General features: G+C 65.7%; 3 protein-coding genes across 3 annotated transcripts; 2 read left to right on the forward strand and 1 right to left on the reverse strand.

Annotated features, from left to right (window-relative positions):
* The first annotated feature begins 1,776 nt into the window (after positions 1-1,776).
* Positions 1,777-10,966, forward strand: SLC17A7 (solute carrier family 17 member 7). Its single transcript, XM_051989776.1, has 12 exons — positions 1,777-1,901; positions 5,226-5,484; positions 5,862-5,980; positions 6,085-6,199; positions 6,374-6,461; positions 6,754-6,840; positions 6,939-7,081; positions 7,365-7,514; positions 7,754-7,886; positions 8,063-8,173; positions 8,268-8,395; positions 9,206-10,966. The coding sequence occupies exons 1-12, from the start codon at positions 1,840-1,842 to the stop codon at positions 9,557-9,559; spliced, it is 1,749 nt and encodes a 582-aa protein (XP_051845736.1). The 5' UTR covers positions 1,777-1,839; the 3' UTR covers positions 9,560-10,966.
* Positions 10,967-11,073: 107 nt separating this feature from the next.
* GFY (golgi associated olfactory signaling regulator) lies at positions 11,074-15,007 on the reverse strand. Its single transcript, XM_051989815.1, has 4 exons — positions 14,724-15,007; positions 12,734-13,708; positions 12,243-12,416; positions 11,074-11,442 (listed from the first exon to the last, which is right to left on the reverse strand). The coding sequence occupies exons 2-4, from the start codon at positions 13,128-13,130 to the stop codon at positions 11,240-11,242; spliced, it is 774 nt and encodes a 257-aa protein (XP_051845775.1). The 5' UTR covers positions 13,131-13,708; positions 14,724-15,007; the 3' UTR covers positions 11,074-11,239.
* Positions 15,008-15,649: 642 nt separating this feature from the next.
* Positions 15,650-16,677, forward strand: PTH2 (parathyroid hormone 2). Its single transcript, XM_051990934.1, has 4 exons — positions 15,650-15,654; positions 15,739-15,773; positions 15,850-15,973; positions 16,364-16,677. Exons 1-4 carry the CDS (start codon positions 15,650-15,652, stop codon positions 16,647-16,649), a joined length of 450 nt encoding a protein of 149 aa, XP_051846894.1. The 3' UTR covers positions 16,650-16,677.
* The last annotated feature ends 813 nt before the right edge of the window (positions 16,678-17,490 follow it).

Here is a 17,490-nt window from a genome sequence, read left to right on the forward strand (position 1 = left end):
TGAGGAAACCGAGGAAGAAGGGGTCGTGATTCCCCAGCTTAAGTGTCTGACGTCTCGTTTGAATTCGGATCCTCCAGAGTCGGGGCTCTACCCACTGAGATACCTAAGCTGCCTCTAAACATATGGAAGAGAGAGATAGGGAGAGATAGGGAGAGACAGAGACGGGAGAGATGGAGACTGGACAGTTAGGGAGAGAAAAAAGCCGAGAAGAGACGAGAGGCAGATAGCCCACACAGGGATCGGAGGGGGCTCAGGCACGGTCCAGAGGCAGACTGGGCTGCAGGACCACACATCCTCGGCACAGAGGGGCTGGGGAAGGGAGGGAGGTCGGAGAGGGTGCTCCTGGAAGGCTTGCCGCTGACCCAGCCCCGCTCCGGCTCCCCCGCCTCATCCCGAGGCCAGAGCTACAGACGGACTCATAAATATTTAATCCCCAAGTGCATTAGGCCGCTGGGCTAGGCGGTGGGGGGAGAGGAGGGTGATGGAGGGAGGTGGAACTCAGGCCTCCGAGTTTCCCCTACGGAGGTCTGGAAGGCTATATATAGTGCAGAGACGGTGCCTCGAATAGGGCCGGGAATTTGGGGGTGTTTGTTAAAGCCCCTGGGGGCATGGCTCAGACTGCGGGGTCCCTTAAGGGATTAGGTTTAGAACTCTGGCTACGTGGTCCCTAAATGCCACAGACAGCCCGAATCCAGACCCAGGGGCGGTCAAGAGGCGGCACGGAAGCCTGGAGCTGTGATCCCACGCGGAGCAGTGGGCCAGGCTCCTGGGGGCCTAAGGGGGGGGGAAAGGGGGCGCCGGTGAGCCAGCCAGGCTTCCTTGGTTGGGGGGACAGGATCTCAGGGGCAGACCGACGCCGGGCTTCCTCCGAGCCTTGCATCTAGGGGTTTGGACCTCGATCCTTGCTGGGCGGGAGCCTGAGAACACAGCTCCGACTCGGGGGCTTCGGAGCCGGGGGTGGAGGGATGCGGGTCTCAGATGCAGGGGCACTGAGGAGGAGCTAGAACCGGAGACGCTGGGGGTCAGCTCTCAGTCTCGGGGTCTCACTCTCCGGGGGGGTTTCAGTTTCCCGGGGTCTCAGTTTTCGGGGTCTCAGTCTCCGGGGTTTCAGTTTCCCGGGGTCTGTCTCCCGGGGTCTGTTTTCGGGGTCTCAGTCTCCCGGGGTCTCAGTTTTTGGGATCTCAGTTTTCGGGGTCTCAGTCTCTCGGGGTCTCAGTCTCCCGGGATCTCAGTTTTCGGGGTCTCAGTCTCCCGGGGGCCTTCGGAGGGCTCAGAAGCTCGGGGCTCCCGGCTCGGTCTCCGGGCTCCCTCAGAGCCTGGGCTTTAGCAGCTGAGGTCCCTCAAACGCTCGGGGTTGCTTCTTGGAATCTTGGGGGCTCCTCGCGGCAGGAGGAGTCTGGGTCTCCGGGAGGGCGGGGCGGGGGACTTCCACTGGAGTCCCGGGCAAGGGGGGGCGGCTGACTCCGAAGGTAGCAACCAGGGACCTTGGGTCCCTCCGAGGACGCGACCCCAGGGGGTCCGACCAGGGTCCCCCGAAGGGAGGGCATCTCAGCCTAGGGGCGTCTTCCAAGGCAGCGCCCACCTCCGGGGTCCCTCATAGGGCGGGGCCCGGCCTCCGCTCGCTCCGGGACTGGTGGCAGCGCGGGCGGGCGGGGGAGGAGTCTTGGGCAGCCCCGCCTCCCTCCCTCCCTGCCGCCGGGGCTCGGGCAGGGGCGTCCACATCCCCCGGCAGCGGAGCCGGAGCCGGAGCCGGAGCCCGAGCCGGAGCCGGGCGGGGGCAGCGGGGGCCGGGCTGGGCCGGGCCGGGCCGGGCCGGGCCGAGCCAGGGGAGCCGGAGCCATGGAGTTCCGGCAAGACGAGTTTCGGAAGCTGGCGGGCCGCGCCCTGGGCCGCCTGCACCGGTGAGTGAGCGCCGGGACCCTGGACAGCGCGCTCACCGGGGCTCCCGCCGCTGCGGGGCTCGCCCTCTGCCTCCGCTTCTCTTCCCCTCTGTCCGCGTTTCTCCCCCGCCACCCGGGCCCCTCTCCCTTCTGGGGCTGTCTCCCATGGCGGTGTCTCCCTGGCTCTGTCTTTTCCTCCCTGTCTCTCCTGTCCTTCGTGCTCTTTCCCCATCTCTCCGCGTCCCTGTCCGGGGGCTGCGGGCCTCGGCCTCCCCCATCTCTGCGTGTTCTCACCTCTCGGCGTTCCTTTCTCCCTCTCGAAAGCTATCTCCCTGGCTCAGCCCCTCTGGATGTCTCTGTGCGTCTCTGTCCCCCCTCGGCCCCTCCCTTTAATCCAAAGCTAAAGCGGATTGCGGGGAGGGGGGGGGGAACCATGTGTCCTTGAGGGGGGTTAAGCCTAGAAGGGCCTGAGGCGCTCGCCCGCAGCGGGGACGGGGGTGTGGGAGGACGGAGTCTGGCGGCTTAGGGACCTCTGAGGAAGGACTGGCCCAAGGGGGCCCGGGGCTGCCCGGGACTCCTCTGGTCCGCCCGGAGCAACTGGTCCTGCACTCCCGTGGGAGAATCACCCCTGTCCTTCTAGACGGGACTGGATCCGAGGGAGGGGGAGGCCCTGGTGACCTTGACCCCCTCCTCCCCGCACCTACACTCACATCCCTGCCCCTCCTTCCTTCTCACCTCCTTTCACACTCGGCTCAAAATACTCCAGTGTGAAGGAGAAGAGGGAGAGATACGCCGCCCCCCCCAAGGCCCCAGGAGGGCAAGGGAACCTCCTAGCCCAGGTCCTGTCCCTGCCTCCGGCTTCTGGCCCGTCTCCTCGGATCTGGACCTCAGTCTCTATCTACCTGGGGCTCAGGGTCTGTCATTTCTCTCCACTTGTCTCCATCACTGTCTGTTCCTTCTGAATCCTCCCCCGCCCCACCTAGACGTGTGTGGCGGCCCTCGGCTGGGTTTTTGCCCAGCTCTGGTCTTTGAGTGTGAGGATGCGGGGGCCGGGATGCCCCGATGGGTTGAACTTCCCCTCCCCTCCCAATGAGACCCTGGGAGAGGGTAAGGGGCTCTCCCGGGAGAACGGAGGGCGCTGTGCGGGCGAGGGAGGCAAGGAAGGAGCCACGTCTCTCAGGCCTAGCTGGGGCTGAAATGTGACACCCAGAGAAGCTGAGAGGAGCCGCAGCCCCCCACCCCACCCCCCACCGCCGGCGGCCCGTGGACGATCGATGAGCCACCGCAGCCGGAACCCGACACTCCACAATAAGTTGGGACTGGGAGCTAGGGAGCCTGGGTTCCTGCCCGCCTCTGGTGGCTGACCTTGGACATTTCTAGCCTCTCTGCTCCAGCCCTCAGTTGGTAGGGGCCCACCGAGAGGCTGGAGGAGGGAGCCCTAGGGAGAGAATTGCTTCTTTTTCCTACTGTGCATGGAGGGAAACTGAGGCCTAGGAAGGGGCAAGCGCCATTTCAAGGTCACCCGATGGTAGTGGAGGCCGCACAGTGGAGCCCCGGACTGCACTGAGGCTGCCTGGGTCCCTAACTGCTTTTACCATTGGCCTTTAGTTGTGGGCGTCTCTCTTTCTTCTCTCTCCTTTTCCCTCTGTCTCTGTTTCTCTTATCTCCCCTCCTTGTCTCTCTGACCCCGTATGTATCTCTATTCTTCTCTCTGCCCCCAGCTCTCAGCTGGTCCCTTTCTTCATCTCTCCAATCTCTCCATGTCTCTCCTGTATCTGCTCTCTCCTATCTCTCCCCATTTTCTGTATCTTCATCTCTCCTGTCTCTGTCTCCCATCTCTCCGTGTATCCTGTATCTTTCTCCCATCTCTCTTCATCTCTGTATCTCTCCTGTATCTCTCTCCTATCTCTCCTCATCTCTCTGTCTTTCCTGTATCTCTCTCCCTTCTCTCCATCTCTCTCTATCTCTCTAACTTCATTTTTCCTTGTCTCCTGTATCTCTCTCCCATCTCTCCGTGTCTCTCCTGTCTCCCGTCCTCTCTCCTATCTCTCCCTGTCTTCTGCATCTTCACCTCTCTCTGTGTCTCCTGTATCTCTCTCCATGTCTCTCCCGATCCCTCCTCTCTCACTCTGTGTCTCTTCCGTTCAGTCTCTGCCTCTGCCCCTTCTCTGTGGAGCTGTCCGCTGCGTGGCCCTCCCCTGTGGGATCTGGGCCCCTGCCCCTGTCCTCTGCCCCGCCCCGGCCCGGCTAACCGTCCTCTTCTTTGGGAGATCTCTTCAGCTTTCTCTCTCCCTCCCCCTCCCCGGCCCCCGTCGGGACCCGAGTCCGTGTCCTCTCCCCCGCGGGGTCTAAGCGCGGGCTCGATCCCCTCCCCCACCCCGGCCGTCCCCTTCTTCTCGGGATCTCTTTAGCTCGCTCTCTCTCCCTCCCCCGTCTCTCGCGGGCTCCATCTGTTCTCAGCTTCTCTCCTGGCTCAGCTTCCTTCCCTCCTCCCGCTCCATCTCTCTCTGTCTTGTCTCTGGCTCGTGCCTCAGTCTTCTCCACACCTGCCGTCGCTGCCCATTCCCTCTGTGGGCGGTCCTAGACTTTCTCCCTTTCTGGCTGCCTCCCCCCCCCCCCTACTGTCTCTCCTTCTATCCCTCGTCTCTGTCTCTCTGAATCTCCGCGTCTCTGTCTTTGGACCAGCTCATACAATCGTCATCCCAGGCTCACAGTCCGCCCCCGTTCCCAGGAGCGCCCCATCTGTCTCTAAGATAAACCCCCAGGATGGGCCCAGACGCCAGGGGCCCCGGGGGCTCCCGGGAGTGGGGACAGGGTCCACGGCCCCACTTGCTCACAGCGGGGGTCAGCTTTGAGCAAAGGTCAGAGGCAGGAAGGTTTCTTTATCGGCTCCAGCCGAGAAACAGCTGTTCCTGCGACACCTTCCCGCCAGCCTCCTTCACACCTTGGCTTGCTGAGTACTTTTCTGGGAATGTGTGTGTGCCAGCGCGGGGGCCGCTGGGACTTGAGCCCTCGGGCCGTCAGCTTCCCCACCCCCTCCCCCAAAGCGCTCTCCCCCTCCCCCGCTCCCACCTCACGTATTCGGGGACTGTTCCAGGGGCCACCGGGGGACCTGGCCGGCCCAGGATGCCCGCCTGCTTCTTCGTGCGCACGGACGGCAGGAGCGCCGAAATCTCGGGAGGGCAGGGCTGGGGGACGACACGCCTGTCTCCCAAGGAGGAGTGGGAGGGAAGGAACACCTGGGTCCCTGAAGGGGTGGGGCTGAGGATTCCGGGAGAGAGGGGCCAGCGCGCCCGGGGCCCCCCCAGAGAGTCCCGGACAACAGCTCCGCCTTCCCCGGCCCAGGCTCCTGGAGAAACGGCAGGAAGGCGCCGAAACGCTAGAGCTGAGCGAGGAGGGCCGGCCGGTGGCTTCCAGCGGGGCCGCCCGGCCCAAGCCGGTGCTGGACTGCACGTGCTGGGGGCTCCCCCGCCGCTACGTCATCGCGGTCATGAGCGGCCTGGGCTTCTGCATCAGCTTCGGCATCCGCTGCAACCTGGGCGTGGCCATAGTGTCCATGGTGAACAACAGCACGGTGCATAAGGGCGGCCACGTGACCGTGCAGGTGAGGCCCGCGGGGGGACGGGGAGAGTCGGAGAGCCAGGGAGACACCCCCTCAGAGAGCGGCAGAGACCCCCCAGAGCCAGGGAAGCCCCCGAGGACCCTGGGAGTCAGGCAGTGAGAGTCAGGAACCTTGCAGACAGCGGCGACGGCCCGGTGACAGCAGCCGGGGAGATAACCGAAGCAGGGAGACGCAGACTTGGCTACCCAGGGACTCGGTATCAAAGAACTCCAAGTGCTCCGAAGTACGGGGGGCTGGCGGAGGGGGAGCCCCGGGACCCAGAACAGCGCCTGCTCCGCAGCGTGGGCCGAGGAACGCTGCTGGAGACTGATTGGCTCCCTGCGGGGGTGGGGGTGGGGGTCTCTTCTGTGTCCTTACAGAAAGCCCAGTTCAACTGGGACCCCGAGACCGTGGGCCTCATCCACGGGTCCTTCTTCTGGGGCTACATCGTCACGCAGATTCCCGGGGGCTTCATCTGCCAGAAGTTTGCGGCCAACAGGTGGGAGCGGAGCTGCAAGAGCGGTGACAGTGGAAGGGGCGGGGCTAAAGGCCGTTCGGGGCGGGGCCGGGCTCATGCCCGCCACGCCTCTCTCCTCCCGCCAGGGTCTTCGGCTTCGCCATAGTGGCCACGTCCACGCTCAACATGCTGATCCCCTCGGCTGCCCGAGTCCATTACGGCTGCGTCATCTTTGTGCGGATCCTGCAGGGGCTCGTGGAGGTGTGAACCCCTCCCCCTTCTTCAGGCCCCACCCCTTTCTTTAAGTTCCTCCCTTCCTCGGCCCCACCCTCCCGGCTTCGTCCTTTTTTCGAGCTCTCGGCCCTTTCTTTCTAGCAGTGCCCCTCCAAGATAAGTCCCCCCAAATCCCTGACCCTAACCCCGACTCCCCTTCAGGGGGTCACGTACCCGGCCTGCCACGGGATCTGGAGTAAGTGGGCACCGCCTCTGGAGCGCAGCCGGCTGGCAACCACGGCTTTTTGCGGTGAGAGCCGGGGGCAGACGTGGGGTGCGGAGGGAGGCGCCAAGGAGCTGGGGCGGGGGGGCTAGAGCAGGCGGTACAGGGGGCGCGCAGAGGCGGGGATCCGAGGCGGACGGGCTGGCTGAGCGGGCTCTCGGGTGGGGGCGCCGGAACGGTTACGCAGATCCCAAAAGGGGGGTGGGGGTGGTCTCTGGAGGGAAGGAAGGACTGGGGGCCGGACCGGGGGTCCGGCTATGGCGGTAGGAACGGCAGCGGCCTTCCAGCCTGACTTCCCGGCCCCCGCCCTGTCCCGCAGGCTCCTACGCTGGAGCGGTGGTCGCCATGCCCCTCGCCGGAGTCCTAGTCCAGTACTCGGGATGGAGCTCCGTGTTCTACGTCTATGGTGAGCGGGAGCCGTAGGGCTGCCTGGGCCGGGGCGCACGCAGTCAGGCTGGGCTCAGCCCTCCCTGCCTCACCGGCTCTCTCCACCCCGGCCTCCAGGGAGCTTCGGGATCTTCTGGTACCTCTTCTGGCTCCTGGTGTCCTACGAGTCTCCGGCTCAGCACCCAAGCATCTCGGAGGAGGAGCGCAAGTACATCGAGGACGCGATCGGCGAGAGCGCCCGCCTCATGAACCCGCTCGTGGTCAGCCTGGGGTGTCCGGGGAGCCAGGGGCGGGGCCTTGGAGGGGGAGGGCGACCACGATCCAGGAGCACGGGGCGGAGGGAGCCTAGGGCCCGAGGGGCAGTTCCCAGGGACGGATCGCAAATGAGGAAGGGGGAGAGGAAGGAACCGAAGGTGCCGGGACCGGGGCGGGGAATGGAAGGGACACGTGAGTCCTCAGCGGTAGGAATGGGGGAGAGCAGAGCGCCCAGTCCTGTCGTCCTCCGTGCCTACTCTGCCTGCAATGCCCCTTCTCCTCCCGCAGAAATTCAGCACGCCCTGGCGTCGCTTCTTCACGTCCATGCCCGTCTACGCCATCATCGTGGCCAACTTCTGCCGGAGCTGGACGTTCTACTTGCTGCTGATCTCTCAACCCGCCTATTTTGAGGAGGTCTTCGGGTTTGAGATCAGCAAGGTGGGCCCCCAGCCCCGTCCCACCCCCGCCTCCCCGACCGGGTTGTTGCCCGAGGTGAAGAAAGACCTTGGCTCGGTACTCGGCTCGGGATAGAGCGGGTCGAGTGTAGGAAAGCAGGAGTAGAGCGGGGATCAGCGGAGCTCCTGGGAGGAAGGGGAGGTCCCGGGAGGGTTCATGGGCGTGAAAACAGGTCCAACCCCCTCCCCGCCTCTCCTCTTCCTCCTCTCCCCACTCCGCAGGTGGGCCTGGTGTCTGCGCTCCCCCACCTTGTCATGACTATAGTGGTCCCCATCGGGGGCCAGATCGCAGACTTCCTGAGAAGCCGCCATATCATGTCCACCACCAACGTCCGCAAAATGATGAACTGCGGGGGTGAGAAGCAGTCTGGGGCCGCGCAGGGGGCTTGGGGTTGCGGCCTGGGGAGGGGGAGGCAAGGTTTGGGGAGGGACTTCTTCCTGTCCCTCGACATTAGCTCGGCCCCGGTCCCCGAGAGGGTGGGGCCAGGATGGACACGCTTGGGGCCAGTCAGGACTCCTGGGTCCTCGCAGGCTTCGGGATGGAGGCCACCTTGCTCCTGGTCGTCGGCTACTCTCACTCCAAGGGCGTGGCCATCTCCTTCTTGGTCCTGGCCGTGGGCTTCAGCGGCTTCGCCATCTCGGGTGAGAGCCTGAGGCCGGGTTGGGCCGGGGGGAGGGGAACAGCGCGGGTCCCTTCTCTAAGTGGCCGCGACTCAGGCAGTTCTGGCGCCCCCAGGCTTCAACGTGAACCACTTGGACATCGCCCCGCGCTACGCCAGCATCCTCATGGGCATCTCCAACGGCGTGGGCACGCTCAGCGGCATGGTGTGCCCCATCATCGTGGGGGCCATGACCAAGCACAAGGTGAGGGCCGCCCCTCCTGCCTCTTCCCGCTGCCTTTGATTCTCCTCCGTTCTCTGGCTACTCAATTGATTCTGCTGGAATCTCACTGGCTCTTTCCCCAATTTCTCTGTCTCCTCGTGTCCCGTTTCTCCTGCTCTCTCCTATTCTCTTCTCCCTTCTCCCCTCTCTTCTCCTCCTCTTTTCACCCCTCCTCTGCTCTCTCCTCTTCTCCTGGCCTCTTTTCTCTCCTCTTCCCCTTCCTTCTTTTCTTTCCTCTTCTCTCCTTCTCCCTCATCCTCTCTCCCCCTCTCCCGAGTGTCTGCTGATACCTGCTTCTTCCCCATCATTCTTTCGTCTCCTGCATTATTCCTGTTTCTGTCTCCTCTGTCTCTCCCTCCCGAGTCTATCCACGTCTCCTTCCTTCTCCCTCCTTTTCCCCTTTGTTTTCTCCCATCTGCTTTCCTGCATCTCTCTCCCTCTCTGCTGCATTTGACCATCTCTCCCCCCACATCCTTCCCTTCCCTCTCTCCGGTCTTCCCCACACTCTCTCTCCCCCCTCCTCTCTCTCCTCCTCTCCCCTCCATCTCTCCTCCCTCCCTCTTCCCTCCATCTCTCTCCTCTCCTTTCCCCCCTCTCTCTCTCCCCTCCATCTCTCCCCCTCTCCTTTCCCCCCTCTCTTTCCCCCTCCCTTCCATCACTCTCCCTTTCCCCTCTCCTCCTCTCCCTTTCGCCTCTCTCTCTCTCCCCCCTCCATCTCTTCCCCTCTCCCTCTCCCTGTCCCGGTCTCCGGCTCCCTCTCCGCGCCTTCCCCCGCCTGCGTCCCGCCGGCAGACCCGGGAGGAGTGGCAATCGGTGTTCCTCATCGCTTCTCTGGTGCACTATGGGGGAGTCTTGTTCTATGGCATCTTCGCCTCCGGAGAGAAGCAGCCGTGGGCGGAGCCGGAGGAGCTGAGCGAGGAGAAGTCGGGGCTAGTCCAGCACGATCAGCTGGCGGGCAGCAGTGACGAAAGCGACGGCCCCGACGACCCTGCTTTCTCCTACGCCGCTGCCTCCGGGGAGCCCGCTCCGCCGGGAGCCCCCCCTGGGCCGGGCCCGGCGCTGGCTCCCGGGCCCCCGCCCTCCTACGGGGCCACGGGGAGGAGTCCCGCCCCCCCCGCCTGGCCCCCCACCCCGAGGGACTACTGATGCCCCGGTCCCAACGCGGGCCAGGGCCCCGGGACTCCATTCCCAGTGGTTCAAGTCACCCAGTTACCCCAGATCCCACTTCGATGTTTCTGCAGGGCTGCGGACTGGCAGTTTCCAGGACCCCCCCTCCCAAGGCCTCCGGGTCTCTAGGCCCCCTCCCCAAGGCCCCCGGGTCTCTAGGCGCCCCCTCCGCTTTGCCTTAGCGGGTTGAAGAGCCTCCCACCGTCCCTGTAATAAGTCCCCGAGCACAGCCTTTCCTCCTCGGCCCCCTGATTCCAACGGCCCGGATCGGCCGTGTCCAGGCCAGTCCTTTTCAGGGCATACTCGAAAGTCTCCCTCAGTGTCCCAGCTTTCAAGACCGTCCCCCTAAATGCCCCAGAGAGGCCCCTCCCGGCACCGCTCTTCGGAGATTCGGGCCAAACCTTAGAAGCCCCCCTCCGGGAGCTTCGGCTTGCCCCCTCCCCAGCCGCCCAGTGACTTTTTGCCAATCAGAGGAGAGGGCGGGGCCGGAGCCCCGCCCCGCCCCGCCCCCTCCCGGTTCCAGGGATTCTCACCAGCGTTTCTGTCCGAGCGCAGCCGTCTCCAGCTCCGCTCGCCCAGCAGTGCCCCCCCCCCCCCCGCTGTTTCAGGGCCCTCTTCTGCCACAGCACTAAGCAGACGCCAGTTTTCAAGCCCCCCTTTCAGTGGTAAGAGTTAAATTTGAAAGGACCCGCCCCCCTCCGGCGCCCTGGCTGTCGCACGGAAAGCCGCGTTTCTCCACCACACCCAAGCTGGGGATTCTCAGGCTTCTAAAGGGTGGCTTCGAGGCCCCTGGAGTTGAGCCCCGAGTCTCCTTCCCCGCCCCTGACGCCACTAGTCAGCGACTCTCGGGCTGAGGGGGCCCTTGGTGGCCTCTTTCTGAGATGGGCTGAGGGGGCCCCTGGCGGCCCCATTCCGAGAGAGCTGAGGGGGCCCCTGGCGGCCTCTTTCCGAGATGAGCTGAGGGGGCCCCTGGCGGCCCCAGAGACGGGCTGAGGGGGCCCCTGGCGGCCTCTTTCCGAGATGAGCTGAGGGGGCCCCTAGTGGCCCCATTCCAAGAGAGCTGAGGGGGCCCCTGGCGGCCCCAGAGACGGGCTGAGGGGACCCCTGGCGGCGCCATTCCGAGCTGGGCTGAGCTTCCCTTAGTTCTTGCACTTTATTCCTCCCCTGCCTCCAGCCTCCAGATCAGGGGTCTTCCAGGGGGTCTCCCAAGCATATTTCCAAGGCCTTCTGAGCAAGAGGGACTTCCAGCGGGGCCCCTTCCCTTGCTAGCCCAGGGCTGACGATGGTCCCGGAGGACCCCGCCCGGGGGGCGGGTGGAGGGGCCAGTTTGTGAGTGTGTGAGTGTGTGCAGGTCTGGTCGAAATAAAATACTGTCGTGTCAATGTAGACCTGGGTACGGCTCCAGCCTCCTTCCCCTTCGGCCGTCCCTTCCCAGCACCCCCCAGCCCTTCCCCTCAGTCACCGAGGAGGTGGGAAAGAGGAGAGCGGGACTGTGCTGGAGACGATCCTTTTTAATTCGGAGTCAATGGCGTCTCCGGGAACGGAAGCCAAAGCACCTCAGACTCTCCCCCTCCCTCCCCAACCTCCCCCCACCCGAGTCAGGACTACAAGCGCAAAGCATGCTGGGTAGGAGCCAGGGTTCGGGGCCCCAGCTCGGGCTCACATGAAGTTGTTGGGCAGAGCAGCGGGGGAGAGGGGCTCCAGGCGCGGCGGCGAGGAGGTCCTGCCCGGGGGCGGGGGCAGCTTGGGAGGCAGAGGGGGAGTGCTGGGCGGCTGCTTGGTGGCGATGTGGGAAGGAACCCAGGCGTCCGGAGCGTAAAAGTGGAGGTCATAAGGATCCTTCGGGGCGTCCAGGTGCAGAGCTTTGGGAGACATTGGGGGCAGGATAGCTGAGCTCGCCTCCTTCCCCAGTGCGGTGGGGAAGGGGGAGGTCGGGGAAGCTGCCTTTGGGTGGGAAACCCCCACCCAAGGCACTGCTGGGGAAACTGAGGCTTGGAGAATGCCCAAGGTGGCCGGGGAAGGAAATGCCCGGAGCCCGGGCTCAGCCGCGGGACTGCTGGCATCAAAGCCAGTTCCCTTCTCCGGGCATTCCCCACTGGCCCGGCTGCTTCCAGACCCACCCGGAACTGTCTGGGTCGTGCCCAGACGAGGGAAGACTCGTGTCGCCCATTTCCCTGCTTTTTACACGTAAGAAAACAGGGCAGGAAAGGAAGCCGCAGCTCTCGAACCCAGGACCTGAAACTCCGAACCTAACTCTCCACTCCGAGGAAAGTCCTCCCTTCGGTGCGGACGCCGCCCTTCTTTCTGCAGGGCCCCTCCCCCACTGCTCCTATCCAGGCCCTTCTCCCTCCCCTCTGATGGCCGGTGCTGCCTTTTTCCTTCTCCCCCAAATGAAGAGCGAGGAAGAAAGCTGGGAGTGGAGCGCGGGGGGAGGAAGCCTCTCACCCCTGAAATACCTGGATAAGGGCTTTGGACAGGAGGTGGAGTCTACCTGGACCAGGGGCGGGGCCTGGAGAGGGAACGGGGCCTACCTGAGTGGGGGAGGAGCCTTGAGAGAAGGCGGGGTCTGCCTTGGAGGGGGAGGGGCCTATCTGAGTGAGGAGGGGCCTTGAGAGGAGGCGGGGTCTACCTGGGATGGGGGTAGGGCGGGGCTTTCGCTCACCCGGCTCATCGCTGTCATTCGGCAGCCGGTGGTGGCCAAAGGGTCTCGAACGGGCAGCCCGGCGGTATAGACACCAAAGCAGCAGGAAAACTCCGAGCAGGAGCCCGGCCCCGGCCAGGAAGAGGCACAGAGCCCCGCCTCCCGCGCCCCGAGGCCTTCCCACCAGGGTCACACCTGTAGGGGCCGGGAGAGAAGCTCAGCCTCCTGTCCAAGGCCCCATCCGCGCAATCCTCCTGGCTCGCAGCCTGGCAGACCCAGGAGTCCCCTCTCCCAGGCCCGTCCCCTCCCCGGGTGTCCGGTATCTCAGCCCCAGCCCCGGGCCTAAGCTGACCCAGGTAGTCAGCGTCACAGGGTCCCCGTCCCTGAGCTCCCAGACCTAAGAGCACCCAGAGGGTTCACTTCCCTCCCCCTCCCCCATCCCCGGGCCGAAGCGGACCGAAGCATCTCTTCCAGCCCCGCCCCGGCGTCCCCAGCCCCTCCCAGGCCCTCACCAGTCTCCTGAACTCTCTCCACTACGATGATGGTGTTCACAGTGTCTCCATGGCGCCGCGGGAGGGGTCTGGGCCGGGCTGGCGGACCAGGGGGAGGCGGGGGTTCCAGGAGCCGGGCGACTGCGGGGAGTGGATCCTGAGGGCCTTGAGAGGGTGGAGGGTCTGGCTGTCGGGATTCTTGGCGGGGGGTGTCGGGAGACCCAGAGTGGTTAGTCATGGAAAATTGTGGGGAGCTGGCTCTGGTGGGGGTCGCTGACTGCAGATGGGGCACTTCTGGAAGGGCGGGGCTGGGGATGGCTCGGGATTCTGGGGGGGGTGTTTCTGGGCCCTCAGACTGAAGAACCACGGAGGAGTCTGGATGCGGCACCTCTGGGGGATCAGAAGTTTGTGGGTGCATGGATTCTGGGGGTTCGGAGCTGGGGGTCCCAGGAGCTGGGCCGGGTGTCCCCGAGGGCTCATGCTTAGAGGCACCAGGGGACACTGGGGTGGAAGCTTTCAGAGGGGTGTCGGAGGCTTCTGGGGAGACAGAGGTGGGGGCCTCGGAGAGGTCAGGATTGGGGCTCGCATGGGGCTCTGGGTGTGCGGCTGAGTCAGAAGTGGGAGCTCCTAGATGTAAAGTCTCAAGGGGATCGTGGGACTCTGGCTGGGAAGGTGTTGGCGGGACAGGGCCCGAGACTGCCAGGAATTCTGGCTGTCCAACCCAGGAGTAGCAGGGCCCGGGCTTTCATAGGGTTCTGTTGGGGAAGTTTTGGGGGGGATAGAGTGGGGGACTTCAGTCGATTCCCATTGCTGGGGGGTCGGGGCGGGGGTGTCTGGAGGGGAGGTCGCTCCAAGGACCTCCGCTTGGTACGGCTTCGAGGGCTCCGGAGGCGGCGGAACTGAGGGGGCTGCCTCCGAACCTGGGGAGCTCAGATGGAGGAAGAGGAAGACGAAGACGAGCCCCAGCGATCTCATAGCGCACAAACTGAGCCTCACCTGAGCGGGCGAAATTGGGGGACTGAGGGATTTGGAGCCACACCCGGGGCTGTCCCCGCCCCAAATGGCTCCCATTGGTCCTCACGATCCCCCACCCCCTTCGGAGCCCCTCAGCGGGGGACCAGCGCGTTATCCCTCAGGGAAGAGTGGGGCTGAACTACAACTCCCAGGGGGCTTCCGGGCACCAGAGCTCGCAACGCAGGGAGACTGAAGTGCCGAGCATCATGGGACCCGTAGTCGGCCCCCTTCCCCGAGTTGCGTGCGTTCCCAAAGGGCGAGGTCTGGAGGGGCGAAAGGGGTGGGGGGAGTCTCCGCGTTCCCCAGTCCTCGACCCCGAGCACTGCCTTCTCAGTTAGGTCCGGAGAGCCGAAGCGGGGAGCGGTGGGCAACGCCCTTCCCCCATCCTCCCGTACCCCCGGGGGACAAAGCCGGCTTTCACTTGTTTACACTCGAAGTTGCTCGGAGACCCGCTAGGGAAGAAGACGCGGGGGTCCCCGAGGGGCGGAGGCTGGGGGGAGGGGAAGCCTGTGCACCAGAAAGCGAGGACTGGGGGGTCTGAACGCCTCTGCGTGGGGGGAGCCGGGGAGTGGGGGGAGGCTCAGATTGGGGACCAGGTAGAGGGAACGGGCGCTTGAACTCTGAGGAGTGGGTCAGCGGCTGCTGCTGCCTCGGCCACTGAGCTCGACTTGAGTGACCTTGGTCACTTTCACCTCTTCAAGGCGTCAGTTTCCTCACCTCTAGGATCTGGGCTGGGGAGGACCCCTAAGATCCCTTCGGGGGATCCCCTCACGGGAAGGGGCCAAGGGGCTACATTTGTGGCTACTCCCTTTGGGGCCCCTCGCGTCCTGCCTGGGCCCCGGACGCCTCGCTCACTTGGTGGGGGTCGCTGGATCCCTGAGGAGAGGAAGGGGGTGGAAGAGGGCCAGACTCGGCGGGTCCCTGGATGGGGGTTATGGAGGTGGGGCAGAGCGCCCGGGCTCCTTACTGGGCCGGGCGGGGGGCGCGGGGTCCTTACCTGGGGCAGGGCTGAAGGAGCAGCAGCAGCAGGTGTACAAAGCTGGACCCGGCAGGTGAGCTGTGGAGACAAGGAGACAGGCGGGGCCTTGGGGAGGGGGTGACGCACCTGACTGTCCTTCCCTAGAGAATCCCGGTGCCTGGCGACCGGCCCTGCTCTTAAAGGGACAGAGCGGGGAAGGCGCGAAGGAGCCCAAGCTCCCTGGCTGTTCCGCCCCACGCGGGGCCGCGGGCGATTTCCTCCCCTCTTTCCCGGGGCATCCAAGTGTTGTTCCCGCTTCCCCTCACTGATCTTTGCTCTTGGGAGCTCGCGGCGCCCTCGGGGCCACTTGACGGCCACGTTTCTATTGGGGACGCATTTAGGCTCAGCGCCGTCCCACCTCCACTCCCTTGGGCCCTGAGAAGCGGGGTGGGCTGGGTGGTTCGGAAGGTCAGGGGCAGAGGCCGGCAACCACGCCCCTCCCCTTTCCCGAGGCGGTTCGTGTGGCCTCGACGTGGCTCCCACGGCCGACCTGTCTGGGCTGGAGGCGGCCTCCGTGGGTCCCTCCCTCTCTGCCCATCTGCCCGCCCGTCCTTTCCACTCTTCTCCCTGTTTCTTTGTCGGTGGGACCCGCGTCTAACTCTCACTGGCCGCCCATCCCTCCCATCCCTCCCCTCTTCCTCCTCCTCTGCGTCTCTGGCCTCGTGTGCCCCCTCTGCTGCTCCGAGCCGCCCTTTCCCGAGTCATTGCTCAGCTCGGTCTCCCGGCCCCCAGTCCCCACGTCTCCGCTTGCTTCCTGTGTCCATTCGGCTCCCTCCCCTCTCCCCCTCTCGCCATCCCTCTCCCTCCCAGCCCCGGCCCCTCCCGGGCCCAATTAGGGCCGGCTTGGGCTCGGGCCGGCTCGGCCTCCCCCGCTCTCTGCTGCTCATTAGCTGCGGCGCAGCCTAATGAGGCTGGGGGCGGCGTGACCCTGCGGCCCTGGCCGGCCGGGCCTGCGTCAGCGAAGGCCTTTATAAGGGCTCGGGGGGTGGCGGAGACGAGCTGCGCCTCGCTCGGGACTCCACCGCACGGGTACGGGCCGGGCCTGCCGGGAGCCTGGAGGGGAGGGGCGGGCAGAGCCGCTGAACAGGACTTGTGTCCCCCACAGGTGATGGAGAGCTCCAGGAGCCGGGGCCCCGCCGGCGCGGGCTGCTGCTGCTGCTGCTGCTGCTGCTGCCGCCTGGGATCCCCGGCGCCCCCGGGGCTCTTCCGCCGCGGCCCGAGAGCCCCAGGTGAGTATGGGGGTGCGGGCCAGCTGCACTCTCCCGGGCCCCAGCAGAGACCCCGGGAGGGGCAGGAACTCCGGCCTCCTAGAACGACCCGGACTGAGAGACGGGGAGCTTGAGACGTGAGGTGCGCCCTGACAGACCCTGAGAGAGAGCAGCGGGGCGAGGGAGACGCTGAGAGACACCGGCAGAGGCGGACAAGGCGGCACCCAGGGGGGCTTGAGAGCCAGCGACAGAGAGGGACTCTGAGGGACCGGGGGAGGGGCTCGGAGAGACGGGAAGGGACCGGGACCAGGCTGGGGAGCGGGAGCGGGGGAGGGGCCGACGATCCCTGCTCTTTGTGACTGAAGGGGGTGGGGGAGCCGGGGCGCCCATCTCCCCTCCCCCTCTCTGCAGCTCGTGGTTCCCGTGGGTGCCGCCACCCGCGTCTCTGACCCTGCGGGACTGGAGTCTTCAGCTGACGGGGGAGGCGGGCCCCTCGCGGGCCCCCGGGCGCCGCCCCCAGACCGAGCCCCGGCCGCGGGGCCCCGCCCCGAGCGCCGGACCCCAAAGGCGCCTGGTGGTGGCGGACGACGCGGCGTTCCGGGAGCGCGCCCGCCTGCTGGCCGCCCTGGAGCGGCGCCGCTGGCTCAACTCGTACATGCACAAGCTCCTGGTGGTCAGCGACGCGGCCGCCGACTGAGGCTCCCCGCCCCCCCTCAATAAAAGTGCCCTGCTTTTCTCAGCTTCGCTGTCGTGGTTGCTCGGGGGGGGGGGGGGGGGGACGGAGCGCGGGTCTGCGCGCCACCCTGGCCGGCCCGGGGCCTCCCGCTGCCTCAGCCCGCCCCTCTCGTGGGCCCAGGGCCGGGGTGTCGGCTCTCCGGGCTGCGCCCCGCCTCAGGCCCCGGCTGGACGGCTGCTCTTCCCGCTTCCGCGGCCGGCTCTTGGGCTCGTCTGTAGCTCCCCGTTGTTCTTGGCCTCTCATGGGTTTTCTGGGCTCTGGGACCCGTTCTCCTCTCCCTCCCCTGCCCACTTCTCCAACCCCCTCCCCGCTCCATCCCCTCCGCCCCAGATAGGAAAGCAGAGGGCTGCAGTGGGCGGGAGGGGGCGCCGGAGGGATTCGGTTGCCCCACGTGACTTGGCCCCCAATCCCAGGAGTCCAGAGGGGCTGTGATGGGCACAGCCCCGGCCTTGGTCTGGAGCTAACTGGTCGCTCAGCCAAATAAAAGGTGCCCGAAGCCTGACCCTAGGGTTCCTGTGTCTGGAAGGTTCCATCTTAGGTAGAAGAGGCCTCCTGGTCTCAGTTTCCCTGCTGCAGGACCCTGAGAGTCCTTCCCAGCTGGGACGGCCTAGGAGGGACCTGGGAGGTGGCCCAAGTTCCAACAGCCCCATTTTCCCAGAAGAACCTGGGGGAAGCCGGGGCCCTAAGGGGCAGAGCCACAATCGGAACAGTCAGCAGTCGGGCCCCTGCAGGGCCCCTGAGTACGGGGCTGTGATGACTCACGTGCCCGATTCCAGGGTGCCGGCACCCCAAGTGACTCACT

This window comes from Antechinus flavipes, chromosome 3 (assembly GCF_016432865.1).
Source record: "Antechinus flavipes isolate AdamAnt ecotype Samford, QLD, Australia chromosome 3, AdamAnt_v2, whole genome shotgun sequence".
NCBI lineage: Eukaryota > Metazoa > Chordata > Mammalia > Dasyuromorphia > Dasyuridae > Antechinus > Antechinus flavipes.

What these genes read in the sequence shown, in the direction of transcription:
- SLC17A7 (XM_051989776.1), top strand. Translation starts at nt 1,840, where the DNA reads ATGGAGTTCCGGCAAGACGAGTTTCGGAAGCTGGCGGGCCGCGCCCTG. An exon ending in GCGGCCACGTGACCGTGCAG is followed by an intron (nt 5,485 to 5,861) that starts GTGAGGCCCGCG and finishes GTGTCCTTACAG; the next exon opens with AAAGCCCAGTTCAACTGGGA. An exon ending in GCCTCATGAACCCGCTCGTG is followed by an intron (nt 7,082 to 7,364) that starts GTCAGCCTGGGG and finishes CTCCTCCCGCAG; the next exon opens with AAATTCAGCACGCCCTGGCG.
- GFY (XM_051989815.1), bottom strand. Translation starts at nt 13,130, where the DNA reads ATGCACCCACAAACTTCTGATCCCCCAGAGGTGCCGCATCCAGACTCC. An exon ending in GGAGAGAGTTCAGGAGACTG is followed by an intron (nt 12,417 to 12,733) that starts GTGAGGGCCTGG and finishes CGGCCCCTACAG; the next exon opens with GTGTGACCCTGGTGGGAAGG. An exon ending in GAATGACAGCGATGAGCCGG is followed by an intron (nt 11,443 to 12,242) that starts GTGAGCGAAAGC and finishes TGTCTCCCAAAG; the next exon opens with CTCTGCACCTGGACGCCCCG.
- PTH2 (XM_051990934.1), top strand. An exon ending in CTCGGGACTCCACCGCACGG is followed by an intron (nt 15,774 to 15,849) that starts GTACGGGCCGGG and finishes TGTCCCCCACAG; the next exon opens with GTGATGGAGAGCTCCAGGAG. An exon ending in CCGCGGCCCGAGAGCCCCAG is followed by an intron (nt 15,974 to 16,363) that starts GTGAGTATGGGG and finishes CCCTCTCTGCAG; the next exon opens with CTCGTGGTTCCCGTGGGTGC.